Source organism: Podarcis tiliguerta (genome assembly GCF_965153285.1).
Source record: "Podarcis tiliguerta genome assembly, chromosome: 11".
Lineage (NCBI taxonomy): Eukaryota > Metazoa > Chordata > Lepidosauria > Squamata > Lacertidae > Podarcis > Podarcis tiliguerta.
This window is the reverse complement of record NC_139544.1, coordinates 54,882,918-54,908,691: the sequence shown is the minus strand read 5'-3', so window position 1 is coordinate 54,908,691 and position 25,774 is coordinate 54,882,918. Positions and strand designations below refer to the sequence as shown.

The following is a 25,774-nucleotide window of genomic DNA, read 5'->3' as shown; positions in this document are numbered from 1 at the left end:
TGCCCTGAGGAATGCCCTCCCAGCAGATGTCAAGGCAATAAACAACTATTTTACATTTAAAAGACAACTGAAGGTGGCCCTATTGAGGGAAGTTTTTAATGTCTGACGTTGTATTGTTTTTAATATTAGGTTGGAAGCTGCCCAGAGTGGCTGGGGAAACCCAGCCAGATGGGCGGGGTATAAATAATAAATTATTATTATTATTATTATTATTATTATTAATAACTGAACTGCAAAACTGCAATGTCCACAAATCGCAGGATGACACATCTCTTGGGTTTGATCCGGAATCTGCTGCCTCTCCCTAGAAATTAACGCAAACCTGCCACAAATAACCTCCACATCCCTTCTGCACAACTGTAAGAGTGGCTGAAGAGGCGGAGAAGGAATGCCGTCCCCCAGTCACACAACTGCAGAGCAGCCTGGGCGCCTAATAAGCATGCAATTGATTTCTGCATAAGTTTCAGCGCCGCATGGCATGTATTAGGCGAAATCAGATTTGCGGGACGCATTATTGCATTGTATCGACTGGCTAACCTGACAGCATCATCACTGAAACAAGAGCTGAAACATCCTTCAAGACTTCCAAGTCACTCTGGTCAGACCACAAATAGGGGGAAAGTGACTGGACAGCTGCCCAAAGGCTTGAAGTGACCCATCCTCACCTTCTCGCAGTACCAGCCGCAGCCGACACCTGCATTGTCGTGTCCAATTGAGACGCGGCTCAAGGGACTCAGGAGAGCAGCTATCTCCACGTTGAAAAGATCGGTCCTGGCACGCTCGAACTCGCCTCCTTCCAGGAAAACCTTCCCGCTGTTCTTCAGCCCTTTGGAGCCGTGCATGACCATGTGGATTTTGGAGTTTGTGCCAGCCCCTCTGATGTCCCCAGTCACCACAGCCACGTTGTAGACAATGCCTGGATGGTGGGAGATGGGAGAAGACACGGGGAGGGGAGGGAAATCAGCCCTGAGTGCTCACTGGAAGGACAGATCCTGAAGCTGAGACTCCAATACTTTGGCCACCTCATGAGAAGAGAAGACTCCCTGGAAAAGACCCTGATGTTGGGAAAGATGGAGGGCACAAGGAGAAGGGGACGACAGAGGACGAGATGGTTGGACAGTGTTCTCGAAGCTACAAACATGAGTCTGACCAAACTGCGGGAGGCAGTGGAAGACAGGAGTGCCTGGCGTGCTCTGGTCCATGGGGTCACAAAGAGTTGGACACAACTAAACGACTAAACAACAACAACAACAGCAACTATACATTGGAATCTACTCTGGATCAATACTGAGTAGAATTCCATGACAGTCTTGTGCTTTAAATGTGTGAATCCTCCGAGGCTGATTTTGCAGCAGAGCTCGGGGCTAACGATAGCAGCTGCAACTACCAGCCGCAACTGGGGTTTAAGTAAAATCCAGACACTAGGCTTGTCCTTGCGGGGGCTTCTGTTGTTTCACGGCTGCCTGCGGCGTACTGTAAATATGGTAGTTTTCCTTCTGCAAAGATTTCACCTTGTTAAATTGCATATAACATTGAAAGGCCCACGGCGGGAGGTCTTAACAGTGATAGCCTCTATTGCGCACTAGCGGGAAAAGACCTGAGTAGCAGTTCAACGATGGCAAAAGCCGCATGATGACACTAAGCAGGTTGAATAAATAATACTCAGTGCAGAGCTACTCTGATGCTCGACTTTCGGAAGGGAGGGAAGGGAGAGAGCCGAAGGAAGCACACTCAGCCCGGTGTTTCCAAAGCCATACATTTAAAAAGAGGAAGGAAATCTGTATTTAAACATCTAGGATCTCTTTTTCAAATATGCTGCCTAGCAGAAGCTGAAAGCTCAGAAGGGCTGCCTTCGGGGAAAATGAGGGGCTAGGATGCATTAGTGGGGTGCAACAACCTACAACATAATTTTCAGTAGAAACCCCAGTGAAATTCAGGACAGGTTCCTGTCTGCAACTCCAGATCTGCTAGCTAGCCTGATGTAAGTGCCTTTTCCCCATTGATAGAGCTTTTTGTGGCCCTGCTTCTCTTTCCTGCTCTTTTAAATGTGGCAGCCCTTTTCTAATGTGCCACACCTCCCTCTGCAGCCATTTCTGGGACTGGTCCCATGACACTTCCTCAAGATTCCCAATGTGCCCACTGGCTCAAAAAGGTTGGCCCAGAATCACCTCACCTCTTCTGCTTCTGAATCCCTTTGGACCCACCCTTTGCCTTGCTGGATGGAAGAACAGGAAGGAGAAGGAGAAGATTCGTTTTTCTGCTTAGAATAGCAATGCTAGCAAGTCTACATAAAGCCATGTGGGAAAGTTCTAATATCCATTGTGGCCTTATGCTAAGGCACTTGAGCCCTTATTTTCTCAAAGGGTGAGAAGGCATTTCTTTGCTGGAGCTCTCATTACTACTACTACTAATATAATAATAATATTTTTTTATTTATACCCCGCCCTCCCCAGCTAGAGCCGGGCTCAGGGCGGCTAACACCAGTAAAATTACAATAAAAACATAATAGGGGAAGGGGGGGAAACCATTTTAAAATACAGGTTAAAATACAATTTAAAAAGCAGCCTCTTTTTAATAGCAGCCCATAGATCAAAACCATAAGGGGAGGGAAACATAAGGGTCAGACTGAGTCCAAACCAAAGGCCAGGCAGAACAGCTGTCTTGCAGAAAGATGTCAGGTCCCGCAGGGCCCTGGTCTCTTGTGACAGAGCGTTCTACCAAGTTGGGGCCAGTACTGAAAAGGCCGTGGCCCTAGTTGAGACCAACCTAACCACCTTGTGACTTGGGACCTCCAAACTGTTGTCATTTGTGGACCTTAAGGTCCTCCGCAGAGCATACTAGGAGAGGCAGTCCCATAGGTATGTGGGACCTAGGCTGTGAAGGGCTTTAAAGCTCAAAACCAGCACCTTAAACCTGACCCTGTACTCCACTGGGAGCCAGTGCAGTTGGTAAAGCACTGGATGAATGTGATCCCACGGCAAGGGCCCCGTAAGTAGCGTCGCCGCGGCATTCTGCAGACAGACAATTGTGGGTAAAAGCAGGTTGCAGAGTCAGGATTGGCACCCACGAGTTGGGGAAGGAAGATACGGTTTGCTCATTTCCACCCGCCAAGCCAAGAATCCAAAGCATAAACCCGATGGGTGTGGAGCACACCAGCAACAGCTTGTCCACCCGTTGCTCAAATCAATTATTAAGCCATTCCGAAAGGGCGCCTCACACGACGGAGGCTGTGACTCTGCTAGAAGAAGCCTGGATAAAGCAGCAGCCGCCCCCAGCATGCCCGCTGCTTGCCCGGATGCCTTGAGGCCTGGAATATTATTTGATGGCCTGTCCCCCCCCCACACCCCCTGCCCTCCTCCCCAGGGGGAAGGAAGCCCTGGGTGGCCTTCGGAGCATCAGCAACCTTTGGGAAAAGGATGCCCTGAAGGCATCTTTGCAAGAGCAAACTTTGCCTTCTCAGCTTAACGGCAAAATGTCGAGGAGAAAGTGTTGAGTACAGATCCTATCAGGTTCTGATCTGGCAGGAGAAATTCTGCTCTCCGTCACCTCGAGAACGGGCTAGAATTCCTCCGTTTTGCCAGTTCCCTTATGAAATTGAAACAGGGCTGCCACCGGGCATCTTGGGCGGTGGCTGCATGGTTAAAGAAGAGGCCACGCACCTCCGTAATCTTAAAACCTGCTGCAATAATAATAATAAATTAATAATAAATTTTATTTATATCCCGCCCTCCCCAGCCGAAGCCGGGCTCAGGGCGGCTAACAACAATCAAATAATCAAACAGTCAAATAATCCAACATTCTAAAAACATTTCATTATAAAAATTAATTAAAATCAAATTAATGGCAACCGTTAAGCAAAATTCTGTGCAGGTTGCCAGAGGAGGGAGTCAGGTTGGGCCCTGACCAAAGGCCTGGTGGTCTGTCTTGCAGGCCTTGCGGAAAGATGTCAGGTCCCGCAGGGCCCTAGTCTCTTGTGACAGAGCGTTCCAAAAAATGCATCCAAGTTGTCAGGGAACTGCCATCGGAGCGGGAGGCGGAGAGGAGGCTCCCGGACGATGGTGGAGAGGGTCCTAGTAGAAGGAGGGATAGCCCATCCGCTGGGGAAGGTAATCAGCGTAACACCAGTAGGAAAGGGGAGGAGATAGAGGAATCGGAGAGGTGGCTCCAGGACTCTTCGCAGGAGACCAGCGGAGAGGGGACAAGTGCTCCTTTGCCCACACCCACCTTGCGCAGAAAGCTTTCGCGCAGGCAACGGGGGAGGAGACTGGGCGTTAAGCAGCTTTTATGTTGGAAGCAGTTTAAGAAACGCCCACTGACGGATTCTGCCAGCGACTGAGGCAGCCACTGAACTTGAGGCTGTCCTGACAGAAAGGGTTCAACCATGCATCCTAGCCAGGAGTGAAGGCAACTTACGCACGAGCAACCCTTAGAACCATTACACAAGTCAAGGATGCTTTTGATGCAAAATGAGCATCAAAAGCATCCTTGACTTGGATGCATTTTTTATTTTCCTTCCCAGTAACTGGGAAGCCAGCACCTCCCACAGCAAATACCAGGGCATTCACTTGGCACCCTTGTAGTTTTTCTATTTCAGAAGCCTCTTCTGTAAAGCCACTTCCACCTTGCAAAGGAGGTGGTGTTGCGGGCGTCACGCCCCCACCACGCGCGCGGAGGCTGGACTCAGCCTCCGTGTGATTGGGGGAATCCCTGGCCACGTCACCCCCTGGCCAGCCAATCGGCTGGCTCGGGGGACGTGGCCTGCTCCATTTAATGCAGGCGCGGCCGGGGATCTCCCTCTTTTGCCGCCTACCGGCTGCTCCAGTTTCCCACCCTCCCGCCCTTTAATATTTTCGTTCCTTGACCTAGCTATGGACCTCGGTTGGTCACCACTGAGGGGCCTGGTAGGAATTTTTCCACTTGGCAAATTGGCACCAGCCACTTGGTTTTCGCCTACCTCGTAGCAAATCGTTACAACTTTCTGGGCATTGGCGGTTAGGCATTGGTATTGGTATTGTTATGTAGATGGAAGAAGGGAGGAAGCGCCATCACCTGCCCCATATATTGAAGGGTAGTCCAATAAAGGATTCTGGGGGGTGTAGCCCTGTCCGAGGCCTATGGAGGCGAGGGCCTAAGACACGCCCCCAATCAGTGACCCCAGGGGAATTCCTAGTTGATGTGCATCAGCAGGACTCCCCCTACTGGTGGTTAACCCTTCCTGGACTTCAAGCGGACGGGCTGAAGCTGGATATAGTCTGTTAGGATCAATGCCTAAGCCAATACCACTCATCACCTGTAGCCAATAAAGTTGTGGCCTTATTTAGCCCATTAACCTTAATAATTGTGTCCTGTGTCTTTATTTCCACTGGGGGGAGGCGGGAACTTACGGCACAACTTTCAAAACAGGAACAGCCGGCAGGGGTGTGTGGAGTCACAGACCTGGCTCCCAAACCCAGCAGCAGCATAGCTACATTCACTAGCACCCTGACCTTGCTGCCACCCTGCCCCAACCCTCGCGACCCCAATATATGGCAGCAATGCCAGTTGTAGACCAGCTCCAGCACTTTGCCCCTCCCCAACAGCTGTTCTTGCTTCAAACCTGCAGATCCGGCTGCCTGGACCACCGAAATCAAATTTACCTAGCAGAGTCGTTCGTGCTCCAGGTTCCATCACTGCCCTAAGACAAGTCACAAACTACCTCTTGCTTATTTCATTTCTTATTTATTTATTGCATTTATACATAGCTGTCAACCTTCCCTTTTTTACGGGAAATTCCCTTATTCCAGCACCGTTTCCTGCTGCTTCCCGCTGCTATCCCGGATTGTTAGATTCCCGTAGACTGTCCCCGGGACAGGTGAGGCTGCTGAACCCTTAATTTCAAATCTGAAAGTTGACAGCTATGCATTTATATCCCACCTTTTTCTCCAGGGAGCTCAAGGTGGTTAGGCTGAGAGTGATGGCCAAGTGGGAAATTGAACCCTGGTCTCTGCCAGGCCCTAGTCCAATGCTCTAACCACTACACCACACTGGCTCTTCTCACAGTACATAGCTGAACTGTGAAATCTGCTCCCCAAGGGTGCAGTTGGTGGCCATAAATTTTGTCCCCTCCCCCCATAATTTTTATCAAATTTTCTGTTTTACATTTTAGAATATTCACTTAAACAACCTTAAAATATCAGTGACTTCCTTCCTCTCTTTCCATGGTTCATTTTGCATAACATAAATCCCTGCATATTTTAAATAAACTAAACCATTCAGTATTACGTGATTACATCCATCAAAACTTATTTACACAGTTGAATTTATCTTAACACTGCTCATGTTTTCAAATATACACAATTCCCCCCGTATATTCAATAAACATAGTCCAATCTTCTGTAAAAGTATGTTCTTCATGTTCTCTTATTCTATATTTAGGTCTGCAAGCCATAAATTTTGAATGCTTTAAAGGGGGATTATATCAATTATATCAATTAACAGAGGAAAATCATTCTCCTAAGCTCCCATGTTTCCAAAATACTGCCTTTCAATGCAATGGCAGCTGGTCCACCAACCTCAGTCAGCCTTTAGCCAGACCTCAGTTGCCTGCTGTCTTGCTTATATCCTGTCTGCTTCTTCCTCCTTAGTGTTGCCCTTGTAGAACAAGGATAGAAGAGGATGGAGAGGGAACTAAAATCAGTTGGCTCTGCCTGTCTTTAGCTCTAGCACCACCTACTGTTGGCCTCCCAGTTTTCCACCCCACCAGTCCAAATGGGCCCCACGTTTAAAAGATGTGAAACACAATGCTGCGTGGATCTAATGTGAGAAAGCTATAGTCAAGGACCCCACACCTAAAGGCAGAAGTCCTCTATGCTGCCCCCCACGTAACAGAAGGGTATTGTTATGTACTGAGTTGAATAGGATCCAAAATGCTGCAGTCTGGTTGGTCCTAGAACAATAGGATTCAGAATGCAGCAGTCTGATTGGTCCTAGAACAATAGGATTCAGAATGCAGCAGTCTGATTGGTCCTAGAACAATAGGATTCAGAATGCAGCAGTCTGATTGGTCCTAGAACAATAGGATTCAGAATGCAGCAGTCTGATTGGTCCTAGAACAATAGGACCCAGAATGCAGTGGTTTGATTGGTCCACAGGAGCCACCCAATCCAGCTCCAGGTGGAAGTGAATCCGCAACCTGATTGGCCTACAGGAGAATCCCGGAATTAGCCAATCATGTGGGGCCCATTGTGTAAACAATGTATATAAAGCAGACATTCTGGGGGAACTTCCATTCCTTCTCACCACCATGAGCTGAATAAAGAGCATGAAATCCACTCTCGACTCTGAGTATGTTTCAGGTATATTCCCTTGTTGTAGAGGCGAAGGCCTTGTTTCAGGGGTAGGCAGGAAATTATCCCCCACTTTTTTATAAAATGGGGAGATGCAGAGAGCACAGGCCGAAATGTTCATTTCATGGAAGATGCCCAGTTGTGGATACGGAAGGAAGGTGTGTTTTTTCCTGTGCTTCTTCCCTTTTAGAAAAGCTGCATTAGTTCCCCTTTCCTGAATGATAAATATTTAGGCCAAGCCCAAAGGCGTATTTTTACCTGCAAATGCATTTACCTGTAGCCTCTGTTCCTCCCACTAGAATATCCCGCTGGATTTTCCCATCATCTTCATCCAGAGCAAACCAGCGGCCGCATGGGAAGTTATAAATACATTTGTTGCCTATGTCCTCAATGATAACCTAGGGCGAGAACAGAGACTCGTTTGAACAAGGAGAGGAAGACTGGTACAAGAAAGACACAGCATTTAATAAGGACGCCCAACAGCTTTTATCTGGATTCACGGGAACAAACACGGCCCATATTTTCCCTTTATTTATTGTTTCTTGAGTTTGTACCCCACCCATTCTCTGCAAAGAACCGCCACCCCCAAGGGGAGGAAACAGATTCCCAACTGGAAAGCCATAGCAAGGCAAAAACATTCTAAAGACAATATTCCAGGTCATAACATCTAGAGGTAGGTGATGGAACTGCCAGTATTCTTCAGCCACCAAATGTCTGGGTAAACAGCAATGTTTTGGGACCCTCCTGAAAGTTAATCATGATGGAGAGAGGTGCACCTCGCTAGGGAGGGCGTTCCACAAGCGGGGAACCACCACCGAAAAGGCCCTGTCAACAAAAGCACTATGCTTTTGCCTGAGACTAATGGGGGAACCACAACCTTCCTTACAAAAATAGAGAGAGCGTGTTGATTTTCTTGGGGGGACTCAGAGGATTGGGTGGCAGCACTGCTAGAGGTCAAGGTGTGTTTAGTCCCTGGCATCTGCAGGTAGTTCTGGAAAAGACCTGTTTCTGAGATCCCAGAGAACTGTTGCGAGTCCATATACCGTATTTTTCACTCCATAAGACACACTTTTTCCCTCCTAAAAAGTAAGGGAAAATGTGTGTGCGTCTTATGGAGCAAATGCAGGGGGGAGGCAGGCAGGAAAAGCCCCCTAGAGCCGCACACAAGCTCCACGTGGCTCTTGCAGGCTTTTCCCCAGGAGGGAGAAGGGACTGACGCAGCCAGTCAGTCCCTTCTCCCTCCTCGTAGAAAAGCCCGCAGGAGCCACGAGCTCCTTAAAGGGTGTGTGGCTCCTGTGGGCTTTTGCGGGAGGTGGGGGAATTGCCATAGCCCCGTGCAGCCTCTCACAGCCGGAGAGGCTGTGCGCGGCTAAAGAAGCCAAGACAGTGAGCGGGATCCATCCCACTGGCTGTCTTGGCTTCTGCCATAGCCTCACGCAGCCTCTCCCGGCCAGAGGAGCTGTGTGTGACTAAAGAGGAAGCCAAGACAGCCAGCGGGATGGATCCCGCTCGCTGTCTTGGCTTCTTTGCTCTGGGGGGAATAATATTTTTTTTCTTGATTTCCCCCTGTAAAAACTAGGTGCGTCTTGTAGTCCGGTGCATCCTATAGAGCGAAAAATACGGTAAATCTGAAAGGAGCTAGTTGGACCTACTGGCTGACTTTCTACAGGGCAGCATCCTACGTCCGTAGAGAACAATCAGCTCATCTGCACAAACCTTGGACAAGAACCACCCGGCAGAGCCTCCCTTGTTGTTGTGGCCTATGGTGATCTTCCTCAACTTTCCCAGGTTGGGAGCGTCAAGGGTAAACTTGTCTTCCGCACCTTTCTCAAAATTGTCCTTGTCGTTGTCCAGCCTCCGCTCTCCTGAGAAGCAAATGACATGGAAAGGAAAAGGCAAACAGGTGAGGAACTGTTCAGTGCAGGAATGCATGCATCAGAGATTTCAGCTGGGAGATTCAGGGTCTGGGGCATGCGCCTAATCTAGGCCCTTGCATGTGGTCAGCCATCGGAGCCATTTCCAGGCACAAGCGCAACAGAAGCATGCAAATCTGTGGGAATGTTCAGGGAGGCAGGAGAGAATATATTGTTTAATTAAAGCCTTTCCAACTTGTGTTAACAAGTTCTACAATTTAGCAGAGTAACATTTCCCCTTTTTAAACTTGGGCATCCACAATAATGGCAGGACATGGGTGGCGATGTGGGTTAAACCACAGAGCCTACAGCTTGCTGATCGGAAGGTCGGCGGTTCAAATCCCCGCGACGGGGTGAGCTCCCGTTTCTCGGTCCCTGCTCCTGCCAACCTAGCAGTTCGAAAGCACGTCAAAGTGCAAGTAGATAAATAGGTACCACTCCGGTGGGAAGGTAAACGGCATTTCCGTGTGCTGCTCTGGTTCTCCAGAAGCAGCTTAGTCATGCTGGCCACGTGACCTGGAAGCTGTACGCCGGCTCCCTTGGCCAATAAAGTGAGATGAGCGCTGCAACCCCAGAGTCGGTCACGACTGGACCTAATGGTCAGGGGTCCCTTTACATTTACCCGCAATAATATAACTGTGGAGGCTGGGCACCCCAGAGAGAAGCAATTCAGCTCCACCCTCCACAGCTGACCAGAAAGGCACCCTTATGGGGGGGCTTGGATGCAGAAGCAGTCTCTCATCATTCAAACAGTAACTCCATCAACTAAAAATTACAGTTGGTGGAAGGCAATTCTTTAACCTGTAAGGGCACATTGCAAATCAATGGCGCTGCAAATGAACTGCATAATTTGCACACTTTGAGAGTGGGGGCTATTTTGGTTCTGCTGTGTCTTACAGGCCATTAACAGGGATAGCCTAACTGTGAGGGATAGCTTTCGTTTATTAAGCCACAAACAACTTCTTCTTCTTCTTCTTCTTCTTCTTCTTCTTATTATTATTATTATTATTATCCTACACTTTTCTTCAGCATCTCAAAGAGGCACCCGCCTTGAGGTACGCCAATATGCAAAATGCATGTAAATTTAATTGATAGATTCATTAATCAATAATCTGCTAAAATGTACGTGCTTAATCAAGTACAATTATTTAATCTGTTGAGAGAGACCAAGTAATTTGCCTCGATAGTTGTTTAATACAGGGCTGAAACGTGCTGGGGGGAAAAACAATTTCTGAAAAATTCCAGGAGGACAGCTGCACTCCTCGTGATGAGCAAAACTTGGCTCTGTGTGCTCAACTCACTTGCGTTGCATGCCAATCTGGTTGCATCAATCAGCTCTGAGCACCTCACAGGCATTGCAGCGCTGGGAAGAGCAGGAACTGAGAAACAGGGAGTGGGCGGAAAAGTTTTGTGTTTGTTATCCTTTTATCCCACCCTTCCTGCAAGGACGGGTAGATAACTTTTCTTCCCACCTGAGGCCCACATTCCTTCCTGGGGCACAGGCTTGCTGGGGCCACAGGCCAGTGGTAGGCGGGGCCAGAGGCAAAAGTGGGAGGAGCAATGGATGCAAATTTACCTTTATGCAGCAGGCGAGCTCCTAGGCACACACAAGCACACACCTGTCTATCCAGGAAACCTAGAGTTCAAGGGCATATTCCAGCCAGGCAAAAACACTCAAGGGAAGCGAAAAGCAGAGCTAGGGAAGGGCATCCCCTGGGGAGATGGGGTGTGGCTGGGGAGGGGAGTGATTTGAGGAATTCCTGAGGGTCGGACAGAGAGCTTTGGAGGGCTGCCCAAGAAGCGTAGGGTGGCATGCAAAGTGCGCTCTCTCTCGCTCTCTCTGACACACACAAAATACATATCGAGACTGTTAGAATTCCTGCTCCATGATTGCAGTCATGGGATTGTTGTATTTCACAAGACAGTGTATGTTTTGACTCCACAGAGTGGGAAGTGACGGAGACAGGATGTTCATGTTCCGTGAAGTGCAACTATTGTTTTTTGTTCTTTTTCTCTTTGCTGTCTGATTCTAGAGAGAGAGGGAGCCATGTTGCAGTGCTCCATGTGTGTTAATATGTAAATAAAGTAGATTAGCCAAAATGCTGAGTAGCTGAGGTCTGTTACGCAACTGCGCAAACTCTGCAGATCCCTAAGTGTGCTGGTGTCGGTTGGCATCGGTCGCTGTGATGTTCGGGCAGAAGAAAGCTTTTGAAGCTCCCAAACCATCAATCAACCAGGAGGGAGGGAACATGCCAGTCGGGCATGTGTCTCTGCCAGAGTCCTACTCGAGTGTAGGCTGAACTCCTGACATAGACAACATCCCTGCAAGTTATACTAGGCTAACAGATGGCGATTATCTATCCAGTGAGCTTTATGGCAGAGTGGGCATCTGAACCCAAGTCCCTCTGCTCCTAGTCCAAGCACTGTGCCAGTGTTTCTCAGACTTGGGTTGCCTGCTGTTGTGGGACTACAACTCCCATCATCCCTGACCACTGAGCTGCTAGCTAGGGATGATGGGAGTTGTAGTCCAACAACAGCTGGAGACCCAAGTTTGAGAAACACTGCGTGTAACCATTATGCTAGCTCCCAGGAATATCCCCAACAACAACACCCCTGTCTCAGAATAACATCTCGGTGGTGTGGATTATTTCATTGTTCATCTGTTTGGTTTGTTGCAGACCAAAGGAAACAGATCCTCGCGATAGCCTACCTGTGTCTCCATTTTGGCCGAAAAGGTTAATAAAAACATCTGCATCTGTTCCACTGCCACTTAGATCTCCTGTAAAAACTTTGACCACATATTTGTTCACTGCAAAGAGAGAGAGCAAAAACACACAACCTCGTTAACAGGGATACAGATTATTAGATGCATAATGAGTTGGAACTGCAACAAAATGTTGCAGTATGGGGTGATGATCTTCAGGGATGCAGCTCCTCCATTCCATTCCCCTACCCCTGATTATATGTATTTTTACTCCAACAGTACCAGTTAGCATTCCCCGGCCACACTGCCCTCATCGGGTCGTGTTTTGAAGTTCCTTACTGGCATTAAAAAGAAAAGAAAAGATTTCTTTGTTATTTTGTGAACCTCAGGATTCTTTCAAGTCAGCTGATACCTCCATCCTGTGCATCAATAATGCACCTTTCAGAACTTGGAGAGGTTATTTATGTCTGCCATTGCCACAGCTCATGTTTTGGTAGCCCAAAAATGGAAAAGGAGAGACTAAAGTCCCAACTAAAGAAGAATGTCACCTTAAATTGATGGAATATGCGCAGCTTGCAGACCTAACATATAGCGTAAGAGAAGAAGAACATCATACATTTAAAGAAGATTGGAATATGTTTATTGAATATATGGAGGAAAATTGTGTTTATTTGAAAACGTGGGCAGCATTAAGATAAATTCAAGAGTGTGAATAAGTTTTGATGAATGTAATAATGGAATGCGGAATGGTTTAGTTTATATAAAATATGCAGGGATTTATGTTGTGCAAAATGAACCATGGAAAGAGAGGAAGGAAAGTCATTGATATTTTAAGGTTGTTTAAGTGAATATTCCAAAATGTAAAACAGAAAATTTAGAATTTTTTTTTTAAAAAACTTGGAGAGATGGCTATTAATAAAGTTGATGACAATGATTAAAGCAGCCTGAGGCAAGACGAAAAACTCGTTCATATGTTAGTGGCTTACTCGTGAACAATAGATCCGTTACAGAATGCAAAGATAGTCATCATTTGTACATTCTCTAGACTCCAGCCTAGAGCTGGAACAGCCCAACTTTGCATGAATTTCCAGAATCCATTATAATGTTCTAATCATCCAGTTCCTATGCAATATTTTTCTTTACAGCACTGAACTTTCCTTTCACTTTCAGTCATATCCGCAACTGAGCGACCTTTTGGCTTTGGCCCAGCCGCTTCATCAGCTCTCAATCTACTTGTACTTGTCCTCCGCTCTTCCTCAGTAGCATGTTGGACGCCTTCTGACCAGAGGGGCTCATCTTCCAGCGTCAAAACTTTTATATGCCTGTTGTCTTTGTCCATGGAGTTTTCTTGGCAGGGATACTGGAGTGGCTTGCCGGTTCCTGCTCCAGGGGGATCACGTTTGGTCAAACCTCTCCAGCATGACCTGTCCATCTTGGGTGACACTGCATGGCCTAGCTCGTAGCTTCTCTGAGTTATTCAAGCCCCTTCGCCACGGCAAGGCAGTGATGGACTGCAAGAAGATCAAACCTATCCATTCTTAAGGAAATCAGCCCTGAGTGCTCACTGGAAGGACAGGTCCTGAAGCTGAGGCTCCAATACCTTGGCCACCTCATGAGAAGAGAAGACTCCCTGGAAAAGACCCTGATGTTGGGAAAGATGGAGGGCACAAGGAGAAGGGGATGACAGAGGACGAGATGGTTGGACAGTGTTCTCGAAGCTACCAACATGAGTCTGACCAAACTGCGGGAGGCAGTGGAAGACAGGAGTGCCTGGCATGCTCTGGTCCATGGGGTCACGAAGAGTCAGACACGACTAAATGACTGAATAACAACAATCATCCAGTAGGAATGGCTTCACAGGAACGGGAGGAGATACAGATGCTCAGCCTCACCTCTTAAAAATGGTCTTTCTCTTCAGGTGTTCTGGCAATAGATGAGATGGCTACAAGCAAGTTGTGAGAGGGAACCATGGGTGAAAGCACTCTGGAAGTTCAGTGATGCATTGCACTAGTTCTAACCACCCCTTTTGGACAATTCCCATAACACAGTGTGTCTGCTCCCTCTGCTGGTTACAAACACATTGGCCAGGAAATGAACGGGAAAATTTCATCAAAGTCTTAATAAAGAAAGACACTGAGGAACGATTATATGCAATCACATGATAGGATGATGAGGGCTGTTCTAAAGAGTTGAACGGATTTGATTGGTTCAGGGTGATGCTATTGGGTTGCAAATGTGAAGACTGCTGCAATCCCTCGATCGGTGAATAGAAATCCCGTATGTATTCTGGAAGTGTATAAAAAAAACACCATTGCTTCGGATGTGGTTCTTCACAGCCTCCTCATTATTGTTGAGGCTGTCCCTTTGTGTATTTTTATTTCAATATTTCACCTGGAGCCTACATCTTTGGGGTTCCTGGGAGGGATGCTTCCAGTCTAGAGACCCCTTTAAATTTCTCCAGCAGCGCCAGGCATGAAGACTACATGTCTGTAAGAAGGAACAGTGGAAGAGTGAGGCAAGTAAATCTTGTGCCTGGAAGGGCTGTGTGAATTTCTCTGCTTCCCTCGGAAGACCTGTTTAGTGGCATCATTGACTAAATCTGGCAGGAAGGAGAGGCTAATTAAGCTTGGACTGGTTCCTAGTTTCACACGCACCCCGACATCTTGGCAACCAGGAAGAAGCAGCGGCAGCAGCAGAAAAGAGTTGAAATGCAAACAGATGGAGAAGACTGATTCGCCAGGAATCAGGTCCAAATACATGTCTAGGGATCTGCAAAGTATCTTTGTCCCTTCAGCACGCCACAGATTTGTTTTTCGGATTCTTGCAAACAGAAATGGAAGGAAAGGAGAGAGTAATTGCCGCAGGTGTGTGGAACCACTTTCAGCCCGAAGGCCAGATTCAAATCTGGAGAGCTATCCAGGGGCCGCATTCTGGTAATGGGCGGAGCAACAGCTAAAATGGGTGGAGCTAAAGGCCACTGAAGGGAAAGTAAAGCAGCTAAACAAAAAAACAACAAAAAACTCAGCTAAGCACAACCAATTATATATTTTTACGCATTTTCTGTACATCTTCTGTACGTTTGCATTCAATTCCTCCTTAGCCTTAGGGGCAACTGCAAATAAAATAAGTAAAATTCACATAAAATATGTAAAATTGAAAACAAAACATTGAAAACAATACCCATTTTTCCATATACCTGTTAGGCTGGTTGATAAGTTATGCACCAAACTTGTTTCTATGCACCAAATTTTCTCATTCCATTCAGATAGAGTAGGAGTTATCATTTCCCCTCACCTTTTAGTTATTATAATCTCAGCAGCCGTTATAAGGCTGAAAGCGATTTCTCAATTATTTTCCGAAACAACCTATTCTAGAAAACCAAGCAACGATATTTTAGCTTCCAAGGGTATATGATATCCTAACATGGCAGAGATATTAACCTGCCTGAACCAATTTCCAGAATATTTCTATCTGAGAACAGTTCCAAGAGATACGTATGAAATCTGCCTTATTTAATCCACATCTTCAACATTTATTGTTGGCGTTTAGTCGTTTAGTCATGTCCGACTATTCGTGACCCCATGGACCAGAGCACGCCAGGCACTCCTGTCTTCCACTGCCTCCCGCAGTTTGGTCAAGCTCATGCTGGTAGCTTCGAGAACACTGTCCAACCATCTCGTCCTCTGCCGTCCCCTTCTCCTTGTGCCCTCCATCTTTCCCAGCATCAGGGTCTTTTCCAGGGAGTCTTCTCTTCTCATGAGGTGGCCAAATATTGGAGCCTCAGCTTCAGGACCTGTCCTTCCAGTGAGCACTCAGGGCTGATTTTCTTCCGAATGGAGAGGTTTGATCTTCTTGCAGTCCATGGGACTCTCAAGAGTCTCCTCCAGCACCATAATTCAAAAGCATCACTCTCACTTCCATAATTCAAAAGCATCACTCTCACTTCCATACATCACTACTGGGAAAACCATAGCTTTAACTATACGGACTTTTGTTGGCAAGGTGGCATTTACCCGGTCCTTTTAAAGCCGTCCAAGTTGCTTGCCATCACTGCCTCATGTGGCAGTGAGTTCCACAGTTTAACGACACGCTGCGTGATGAAGTGCTGTCCTGAATCTTCCAACATTCAGCTTGCTAGGGCCACAGGTTTTGAGTTTCTGTATCCACTTTCCCAATAAATCATTTTGCAAACGTTGATAAGGATGGCAGCTTTAAGTAACGAAGCAACGAGTCCTGGCTTTTCACGCTCACTGCCGTTCCACATAGCCCCAAAGCCTTTCTGCACATTTGAGCTCACATTTGCTGGAGGTATTTGCTAAAGATGCAGCTCTCTGAAAACAGGGCTTTAGAAATTGGAAACCCTTTTGCCTTCAAACCAGGCAAGGCATTGAATTTGCTGCCCCCATGACTGGCCAACTGTGCCACTGGGCATGTTCAAAGCCATGTGGTTCTCCAACTCCAGCTTGTCGGTTTGGCAAGACCCGCTCGGTGCAAATCAGCCCAGCTGCTAGATGCCTTCCGTGGATTAGATGGATGGAAATCAGCAAATGTGAACTCAACCAAAAGACAGCCGGAGCTCATAGAGACAGATCCTTCGCAAACTTCAGCCAACCCACTGTATAATCCTTGCTTATGCTGGATCATAAATTGTGCACTGTTGCCCAGCTTTCCAACGCAACCTTCTGCATAGTTGTTTATGCAGGTCCTGAAAGACCTACACTGGCTCCCAGGATGTTTCTGAGCATAATTCAAAGTGTTGGTGCTGACCTTTAAAGCCCTAAACGGTCTCGGTCCATAGCTGTAAACCTTCCCCTTTTTTGCGGGAAATTCCCTTATTCCAGCGCCATTTCCCGCTGCCTCCTGCTGCTATCCCAGATTGTTAGATATCCCGTAGACTGTCCCCAGGACAGGTGAGGCTGCTGATCCCTTATTTTCAAATCTGAAAGTTGACAGCTATGCCTCAGTCCTGTATACCTGAAGGAGCGTCTCCGCCCCCATCATTCTGCCCGGACACTGAGGTCCAGCACTGAGGGCCTTCTGGTGGTTCCCTCACTGCAAGAAGTGAGGTTACAGGGAACCAGGCAGAGGGCCTTCTCAGTAGTGGCGCTATGGTTTTCCCAGTAGTGATGTATGGAAGTGAGAGCTGGACCATAAAGAAGGCTGATCGCGGAAGAATTGATGCTTTTGAATTCTGGTGCTGGAGGAGACTCTTGAGAGTCCCATGGACTGCAAGAAGATCAAACATCTCCATTCTTAAGGAAATCAGCCCAGAGCACTCACTGGAAGGACAGATCCTGAAGCTGAGGCTCCAATACTTTGGCCAGCTCATGAGAAGAAAAGACTCCCTGGAAAAGACCCTGATGTTGGGAAAGATGGAGGGCACAAGGAGAAGAGGACGAGAGAGGACAAGATGGTTGGACAGTGTTCTCAAAGCTACCAGCATGAGCTTGACCAAACTGTGGGAGGCAGTGGAAGACAGGAGTGCCTGGTGTGCTCTGGTCCATGGGGTCACGAAGAGTCGGACACGACTAAACAACAACAACGAGTTGCCAAAACTGTAAGTGTAATGTTTTAATGTATCATATATTTTGATGTTAGCCGCCCTGAGCCCGGTTCTGGCTGGGGAGGGTGATATAAATAAAAAATTATTATTATTATTATTATTATTATTATTATTTATTATTATTATTTGTTTGGTTGGGGTGCTTCTTCATCCTAATCAGCCCTTGTAATATAACAGCTGCCCAACCATCAGAGTTGTGTTCCTTTCCAAGAAGAGTCTAGTCTCTTTCTGATGTGGGAAAAGCTACTCCAAGTTCATCTCCGTTGAACTGACCTTTTAGCCAGCAGAGATGAACTATGATTGACCTAAGTGTTGCGGGCTCCATTTTCACAAGTCTTTGACACCAGGGGGAGGTGGACTCCCTGCTCGTATTACATATACCTATGTAACATGCTCCACATGGTAAAATTGCCGGTGTTGCTTGTGAGCCACCTGCCTGGTTTGCGGCAAGTAAAATGATGGATCGACACTGCAGCTGCAACTTCACGCTGGATTATTGCTCATTCCCTTTCACTGGGAATTGCTAGGAGCTGCAGTTCTGTAAAGGGCAGGAGAGCATTTCCAAAAACGATATCCGCAGCATCCTCCACAGCAAAGCTAAAATTCCCATGATTCTTTGGGGGAAGCCAGGAGTGTTTCACTGGTTTGGAAGGGATGCAAGTGTTTGTAATACATATATCCTTGGAGGAAACCACAGAAAAGAACAATTCCTGAAGAAGCGCGATTGGGCACACATTTGCTCCGAACAGAGTGCCTTCCCCTGATCAACCATCTCAGAACCTACAACCAGCAAGGGAGGTCACTGGGGGCTTGCCTGGTTGGCAGTAACTCATGGCAGGGCCTTCTTGGTGGTGGCTCCCTGCTTGTGGAATGCCTTCCCTAATGAGTTGCACCGGTCTCCCTCACTGTTAACATTTAGGAGAAAAATGCAAAACAGTCCTGCTGACCTAGGCTGAAGGTCCTGTCCCTGGTAACACATAAATTATTAGTTTGAGTATGGTTGCTTTTAGGAATTTTTAAATGTTTTTATATAGTTGTTTTTAGTATTTTAAAATAATTTTTATTGGAATTTTATTTACAACATAATATAAACCCCCCACCCCACCAATACACAACCCACCCTCATTAAACGTGAACATAACATACAGTGAGCATAACATACAACAATACAAACAACGAAATAAAAGACTTCCTTTATCCTTTATCCTGTATCTGGCCTCCTTATTTACTTCTTATAAACTGTTTCCTTTATGAAGAATTATTAAGGTTTTTCTAATTGTAACTTAAATATCCAGAAAATATCCTGCAGACATTAATCAAAACAAGTCCAGGTATGTATTTTAGGGCACTGTTTTGTGAAATATTCTCTGCATTTTCCCCAGGCTTTTTGAAACTCTTGTCTAGTGTGATCTCTAATTGCCTCTGTTAATCTAGCCAGTTCAATATACTCTATAACACTTTGCCTTGTCATTCCTTTTTTGTTGTCACGGTTTCTTTTTTTCCAGTTTTTAGCAATTAGGATCCTTGCCTCTCCTGTGGCATAGAATTGTTTTTAACTTGTTTTAGAAGTTTTAATTGTACAGTCTTAGTATTGGCATGTTTGCTGCCCCGAGATCCTTTGGAGGAAGGGTGGGATATAAATTTGAGGAGGAGGGCGACCCCAGGGCAGAAACCCAACCATACCTCGGTCCAGTATACCTGAAGGAGCGTCTCCACCTCCATCATTCTGCCTGGACACTGAGGTCCAGCTCCAAGGGCCTTCTGGCGGCTCCCTCGCTGCGAGAAGCCAAGTTACAGGGAACCAGGCAGAGGGCCTTCTCGGTAGTGGCACCTGCCCTCCCACCAGATGTCAAAGAGAAAAATAACTACAGTGGTGCCTCGCAAGACGAAAAGAATCCATTCCGCGAGTCTTTTCGTCTTGCGGTTTTTTCATCTTGCGAAGCAAGCCCATTAGCGGAGTAGCGCTATTAGCGCTATTGACATTTTAAGGGCTAAAAACGGCTTTTTAAGGCTTAAGGGATTAGCGGTTTTGCTGCTAAAATGCTTTTAGCAGCTTAGCGCTTCAGAAAAAGGGGTTTGGGAGCGGGAAAAAATTGCAAGAATTTTCGTCAATTTTCGTCTTGCGAAGCAAGCCCATAAGATATTCATCTTGCGAAGCGCCTCTGCAAACGGAAAACCCTTTCGTCTTGCGGGTTTTCCGTCTTGCGAGGCATTCGTCTTGCGGGGCACCACTGTACCAAACTTTTAGAAGATATCTGAAGGCAGCCCTGTGTAGGGAAGCTTTTAATGTTTAATAGGTTATTGTATTTTAGTGTTTTGTTGGAAGCCGCCCAGAGTGGCTGGGGAAACCCAGCCAGATGGGCAGGGTATAAATAATAAGTTGTTGTTGTTGTTGTTGTTGTTGTTGTTGTTGTTGTTGTTGTTATACCCGCTCTCCCTTGCCTTCTGCAAATTTCTTGATGGCATCATTGCCCCAAGACTTAAATCGTTACCGTATTCTTTCACTTTATAACCACCACCACCAGCAGCTGCCCCCATATCGACACTGTTCTGCACAGTCGTAAGCGTAGCCCGTTGCGGAATGACATACCTTTGGGAACATCCATGGGGTTAAGGCTACCGATAAGATCTCTGACATAGAGTCCGTCACCCTCATCCTTGCTCAGCCAATTGTTGCACGGGAAGTAGAAGCGGAGGTGGGGCCTGTTCATGTCCGTCACTATCACACGATCCAGAAACCAGCTGGCGTTCATCCCTGTGTTGTCGTGTTCAATTCTGTTGCACAAATCAGAATAAGACTCGGGTTTGGGGGGTTTGCCACACCTTCGCGTTTAATGTGACAGTAGGGAGTGCTAAATTTTTCAACAGTAGGGAGTGCTGAATTTTTCAACTTTCAGATTCCCAAAATGAAGGGTGCTAAAAAAATTGTAACATGACTTGGGAATTCAAAAGATATATTGGTTAAATTGATTAGCTTTGCTTGGTAAATAACAACATTAAAAAATAATTGACGTTTTCACGTTTCTGCATAATTCCAATAATTTTTAACTCGTCTTGGCAAAAAGATTTTGTGAAAAGATGTATGTAAAATTGCATAAAAATCATTAACAAGGATTGCCAACTAAGTATTGCAGTTATATTATAATCTAATATTATTTTTATCATTTCATATATATATCATGTCGTAACATGAATAAGATCGGCTCCATTGACAAACTGGGGTTCTTCTTTATAGCAATGGCCTGATTTGATTAGTTTACTAATCTCTTGATTTAAACACAACTCTTAAGCTCATTAAAAGGGTTTCATCCAGTCATACACCCTCCAAGGGCAGGTAGATATTCTCACATTACAGAATCACCAAATGATGAGCTATTTGCTCCCGTATATGATATTGTGGTGCCATTATAGGGGAAAGGCAGTAGCTGAGTGTTAGAGCACCAGCTGTGGATGTAAAAGGTAAAGGTAAAGGGACCACTGACCATTAGGTCCAGTTGTGACCGACTCTGGGGTTGCAGCACTCATCTCGCTTTATTGGCCGAGGGAGCCGGCGTACAGCTTCTGGGTCATGTGGCCAGCACGACTAAGCTGCTTCTGGCGAACCAGAGCAGTGCTCGGAAATGCCGTTTACCTTCCTGCTGGAGCAGTACCTATTTATCTACTTGCACTTTGACGTGCTTTCGAACTGCTAGGTGGGCAGGAGCAGGGACCGAGCAACGGGAGCTCACCCCGTCATGGGGATTCGAACCGCCGACCTTCTGATCGGCAAGTCCTAGGCTCTGTGGTTTAACCCACAGCGCCACCCGCGTCCCGCTGTGGATGTAGAAGGCCCCATATTCAATCCTTGGCATCTCTAGAGCCAGGAGAGATCCCTGTCTGCAACTCTGGACAGCTGCTGCTGCCGATCAGAGAAAACAATACTGAGCCAGATGGAGACCGATGGTGTTACTTGGTTTAAGGCCCCTTCCTAAATTTCTATATTCCAAGCGATGTCTTTTATGTGCTCAGATAGCTTATCCCTGGGAACAACACAGGATGCAGGAATTTCAAGTCAAGAATTTGGGGCTGAGTGGGGATTTTGGCTGGGGCCCTGTGCAAGGATGGCGGCTTGTGCACTGCAGCTTTCACCCCTTCTTCTCCCATGGGTGCCCCCCAAAATTGGATCGGAGGGGCTTGGAAGATGCAGGGAATGGGGAGTGGAGAGTAATTGTTCTATCTAGCAAGCAGTGCCGGATTTACTTAGAAGCTAAACAAGCTATAGCTTAGGGGCCCACTCTCTTGGGGGCCCCAAAAATATTTAAAGGGGGAAAACTGGATGTACATTTCCAAAATAGAAGATAAAAAACCAAATGAAATAAAACCTACATACAGCAACAGTGGCAAATGGTTTTAGATACCTATTAGGTCCATAAATTACCATATAGCATATATTCAACACATAAAAACAGCGACAATTTGTTGTTGACAAAGGACAGCTGGACATATAAAGGGCCCCATTACCTTCAGTAGTTTGGGCCTCATCAAACCTAAATCCGGCCCTGCTAGCAAGCCACCATGCCTGCTTTTAATTCTGGCACTTGATGTGCACCTTATTGCTAAAAGCCCATAAATTTGTCTGATAAGACCATGGGTAGGCAAACTAAGGTCCTGGGGCCGGATTCGGCCCAATTGCCTTCTGAATCCGGCCAGCGGACGGTCCGGGAATCAGCATGTTTTTACATGAGTAGAATGTGTGCTTTTATTTAAAATGCATCTCTGAGTTATTTATGGGGCATAGGAATTTGTTCATTTATTTATTTTTTCAAAATATAGTCCGGCCCCCCACAAGGCCTGAGGAACAGTGGACCGGCCCCCTGCTGAAGAAGTTTGCTAACCCCTGGATAAGACTATGTGGTTCAGGGGAACCCAATATTCTGTGTCTCCGCTACCATACCTTATTTTCCTGATTGTCCCAACGTTGTTGGTTCTCACTCGAAACACATCCGTTTTGCTCCTCTCAAAGGCAGAGCTGCTCCTGAAATATACACATGCCCCCAGAAAGAACAATTATTGAAAAGAAGGGGTTAACAGTGGTCGTTACAGATGGTCTGCTCATGCATTTGCACCACTCAGCTGACTCATCACCTGATAATTTGAACCTAAATGTTGGGGGGGGGGCTCCCTAAATCTATTGTAATGCACAGGGGTGGCCATGAAGCCTCTGGCTCCTATTGGCTGAGTTGGTGGGAGGCATCAGAATGTCCATGAACATTCCAAGGCTGAGAGAATGAAAGGGGCAGCACAGAATTCTCAGTCAGTCTCCCTTGGGGGAAGTGAGGGGTCATTTTAGCTGGGACAGACACCTCGGACTGAGGGTCATGCTGGGTGCGTCTTGTGCTTCTCCCAGTGTTTTGGTTTCTTAAATTGAAAGACAACATTGGAGGACGTGGTCAAGAGGAGAGGAGTACTGGCAACTGAAGAGTGCTGGCTACAAACCAGAGTAGCTGGTCTTACTGGGGAGAGAAGCAGGAAGCAAGGAAGAGTGAAGGCAGGGAATTTAAGAAAGAGAAGAGCAAGCGAAAGTTGGTACTAGGGGGGAAACGTTGATCCCATGTTCTCACAAGTTCCACAATGTGCAGAAACTAGGATCAGCTTGCTTCGTGAAGAAGTGGTGCTGCTATTACCTTTTCGTTGGTATGCATGGAAATCTAAGGTGTAGGACAAAACTCTCACTTTGGAGAGTTCATGTCACGGGTGAGATTTGAACCAGGGAACATCCTGCACATCTGCTCAGTCTCTTCCATTGCAATCCTAAGCACGCCTACTCAGAAGTAAGTTCTATTGTTTTTACTCCCAGATAATTGTACACAGGATCGCAGCCTTAGGCAGAGCACTGAGTTGTGCCCAACATGGAGGGGGGGTGTCGCACGTGTGTGGTGTCACACGCATGCCGCCACCACCCCCAACCCAGCCAGGCTGACTCGGCCCACCATCCTCCAGCCACCCCAGCTGCCTTGCCTTAGTAAAGGTAAGACCTTTATGAAGACGCTTCGCCCTGCTGCATTCCCGGTGGAGGACATGCCAGGGTGAAGATGCTTTGCCCTGCTGCAACCCTAGTGGAGATCGCTAGCACACCAAACCCACCTCATAGGGCTGTTGTGAGGATAAAGTGGAGAGGGGGAAGAGAACTATGTAAAAGGTAAAGGACCCCGGGCGGTTAAGTCCAGTCAAAGGCAACTATGGGGTTGCGGCACTCATCTCGCTTTCAGGCCGAGGGAGCCGGCATTTGCCCACAGACAACTTTCTGGGTCATGTGGCCAGCAGGACTAAACTGCTTCTGGCACAACGGAACACTGTGATGGAAACCAGAGCGCCGTTTACCTTCCCGCCACAGTGGTACTTATTTATCTACTCGCACTGGCAGGTTTTCAAATTGCTAGGTTGACAGGAGCTGGGACAGAGCGACGGGAGTTCACCCCGTCGCAGGGATTTGAACCGCTGACCTTCTGATCAGCAAGTCTAAGAGGCTCAGTGGGCTTCTTGGAGGAAGGGGGAGGGATTAAATGCAATCAATCAATCAATCAATCAATCAGTTCTAATCCTCACTGGATCATAGGCCTGGACAGGACCCACAGATGTCGTTCAGACTGACTTGCCCCCACCCCAGCCTATAACAATATAGATTCAACATAAGCAGGAAGAAGAAGAAGAAGAGTTTGGATTTGATATCCCCCTTTATCACTACCCTAAGGAGTCTCAAAGTGGCTAACATTCTCCTTTCCCTTCCTCCCCCACAACAAACACTCTGTGAGGTGAGTGGGGCTGAGAGACTTCAGAGAAGTGTGACTGGCCCAAGGTCACCCAGCAGCTGCATGTGGAGGAGCGGGGAAGCGAACCCGGTTCACCAGATTACGAGTCCACTGCTCTTAACCACTACACCACACTGGAAGTGAAATCTACTTCGGGGAGACCTCTGGAATGGATGTTTCTTCTCTTTGATGACACACAGAGACATGCAAATTCCTGTATGTTTATGTGGGGAAGGGGGAACCTATGGCAAAGACGTTTCACGTGACTTCAGCATGCCTTGTGGTGACCATTCTGTGAAGTGCGTCGCCGAAATGCAGAGGTGACGTTGCCATGCACTGGTGTGGCAGCACGCAGTGGTGAAAGGGAAAGAAGCAGAAAGCCTTGTGGCAACCAGAAAGGTGCCACCTTTGAGGAAATGCATGGCATTTTGTGCAATCGGCGCCGTGGAGCCAAACAGGGGGGTCTCAAATGTCATGCATTCCGCAAGGCGTATCATCCGTCAACGCTCCGAAAACAGCCCGCCGGGGAGATGCATGAGATTCCATCCTTTTGCCATATTCCATGAACAGCATGACAAATTTGGAGCGGGGCGTAGGCGTCGTGCTCTCTCGCCACCCTTGCTGTTGAATCAGTTATTACCGTCAAATGTTAGCTGGAGCTAACAGGCAGGAATAAATTCCTTCTGGTTTTGCCTGTGAGGTTTGTTCTGTTCTGTTTTGTTTTTGAGGAGACCACAGGGAAGAGAAGAACGGGAATTGGGAAGCCCTGAAAAGCAATTACGCTGCAGCGAGATTTCTGACAGGGGTGACGCCTTTTCAGCGTATAACACCTGTGCTCAGAGATCGACACCGGTTGCTGATTTGCTCCCAGGTTAATTTCAAGGTGTTGCTATTGGTATAAAGTTAAAGGGAACCCTGACCATTAGGTCCAGTCGTGGACGACTCTGGGGTTGTGGCGCTCATCTCGCTTTATTGGCCCAGGGAGTCGGCGTACAGCTTTCAGCTCATGTGGCCAGCTTGACTAAGCTGCTTCTGGCGAACCAGAGCAGCGCATGGAAATGCCGTTTACCTTCCCGCTGGAGCGGTACCTATTTATCTACTTGCACTTTGACATGCTTTCGAACTGCTAGGTTGGCAGGAGCAGGGACCAAGCAACGGGAGCTCACCCCGTCGCGGGGATTCGAACCGCCGACCTTCTGATCGGCAAGTCCTAGGCTCTGTGGTTTAACCCACAGCGCCACCCGCGTCCCTCTGCTATTAGTATACAAAGCCCTTAATAATTTGGGACCAGTTTACCTACGAGATTGCCTTGCCACATATTTGCCTGCTTGAGTGCAGAATTGGCACTGGTGCAGGTGACACATAATACCCCTTCCACATTTATAAGAACTCCATCATTTCGTGTGACAGCACCTACACTTTGTAACTCCCTGCCGATTGAGATCAGGCAGGTGCCTTGCTCTGTTCAGTGCCTGCTAAAA

At 47.1% G+C, this 25,774-nt stretch overlaps 1 protein-coding gene across 5 annotated transcripts in view; it reads right to left on the bottom strand.

The window, feature by feature from the left end:
• The window catches only part of LOXHD1 (lipoxygenase homology PLAT domains 1), a 171,578-nt gene that overhangs the window by 111,844 nt on the left and 33,960 nt on the right, over window positions 1-25,774 (bottom strand). For all 5 annotated transcript variants that reach the window (XR_014502771.1, XM_083402597.1, XM_083402595.1 and 2 more), the window contains exons 3-8: window positions 22,439-22,519; window positions 20,096-20,280; window positions 11,949-12,047; window positions 9,042-9,190; window positions 7,600-7,723; window positions 666-916 (exon numbers count right to left, since the gene is read on the bottom strand). Coding sequence is in view for 4 of the 5 variants with exons in the window: in XM_083402597.1 (XP_083258723.1) it covers window positions 666-916; window positions 7,600-7,723; window positions 9,042-9,190; window positions 11,949-12,047; window positions 20,096-20,280; window positions 22,439-22,519 (889 nt within the window). In the remaining variant the exon portion in view is untranslated. The remainder of the gene's footprint in view (window positions 1-665; window positions 917-7,599; window positions 7,724-9,041; window positions 9,191-11,948; window positions 12,048-20,095; window positions 20,281-22,438; window positions 22,520-25,774) is intronic.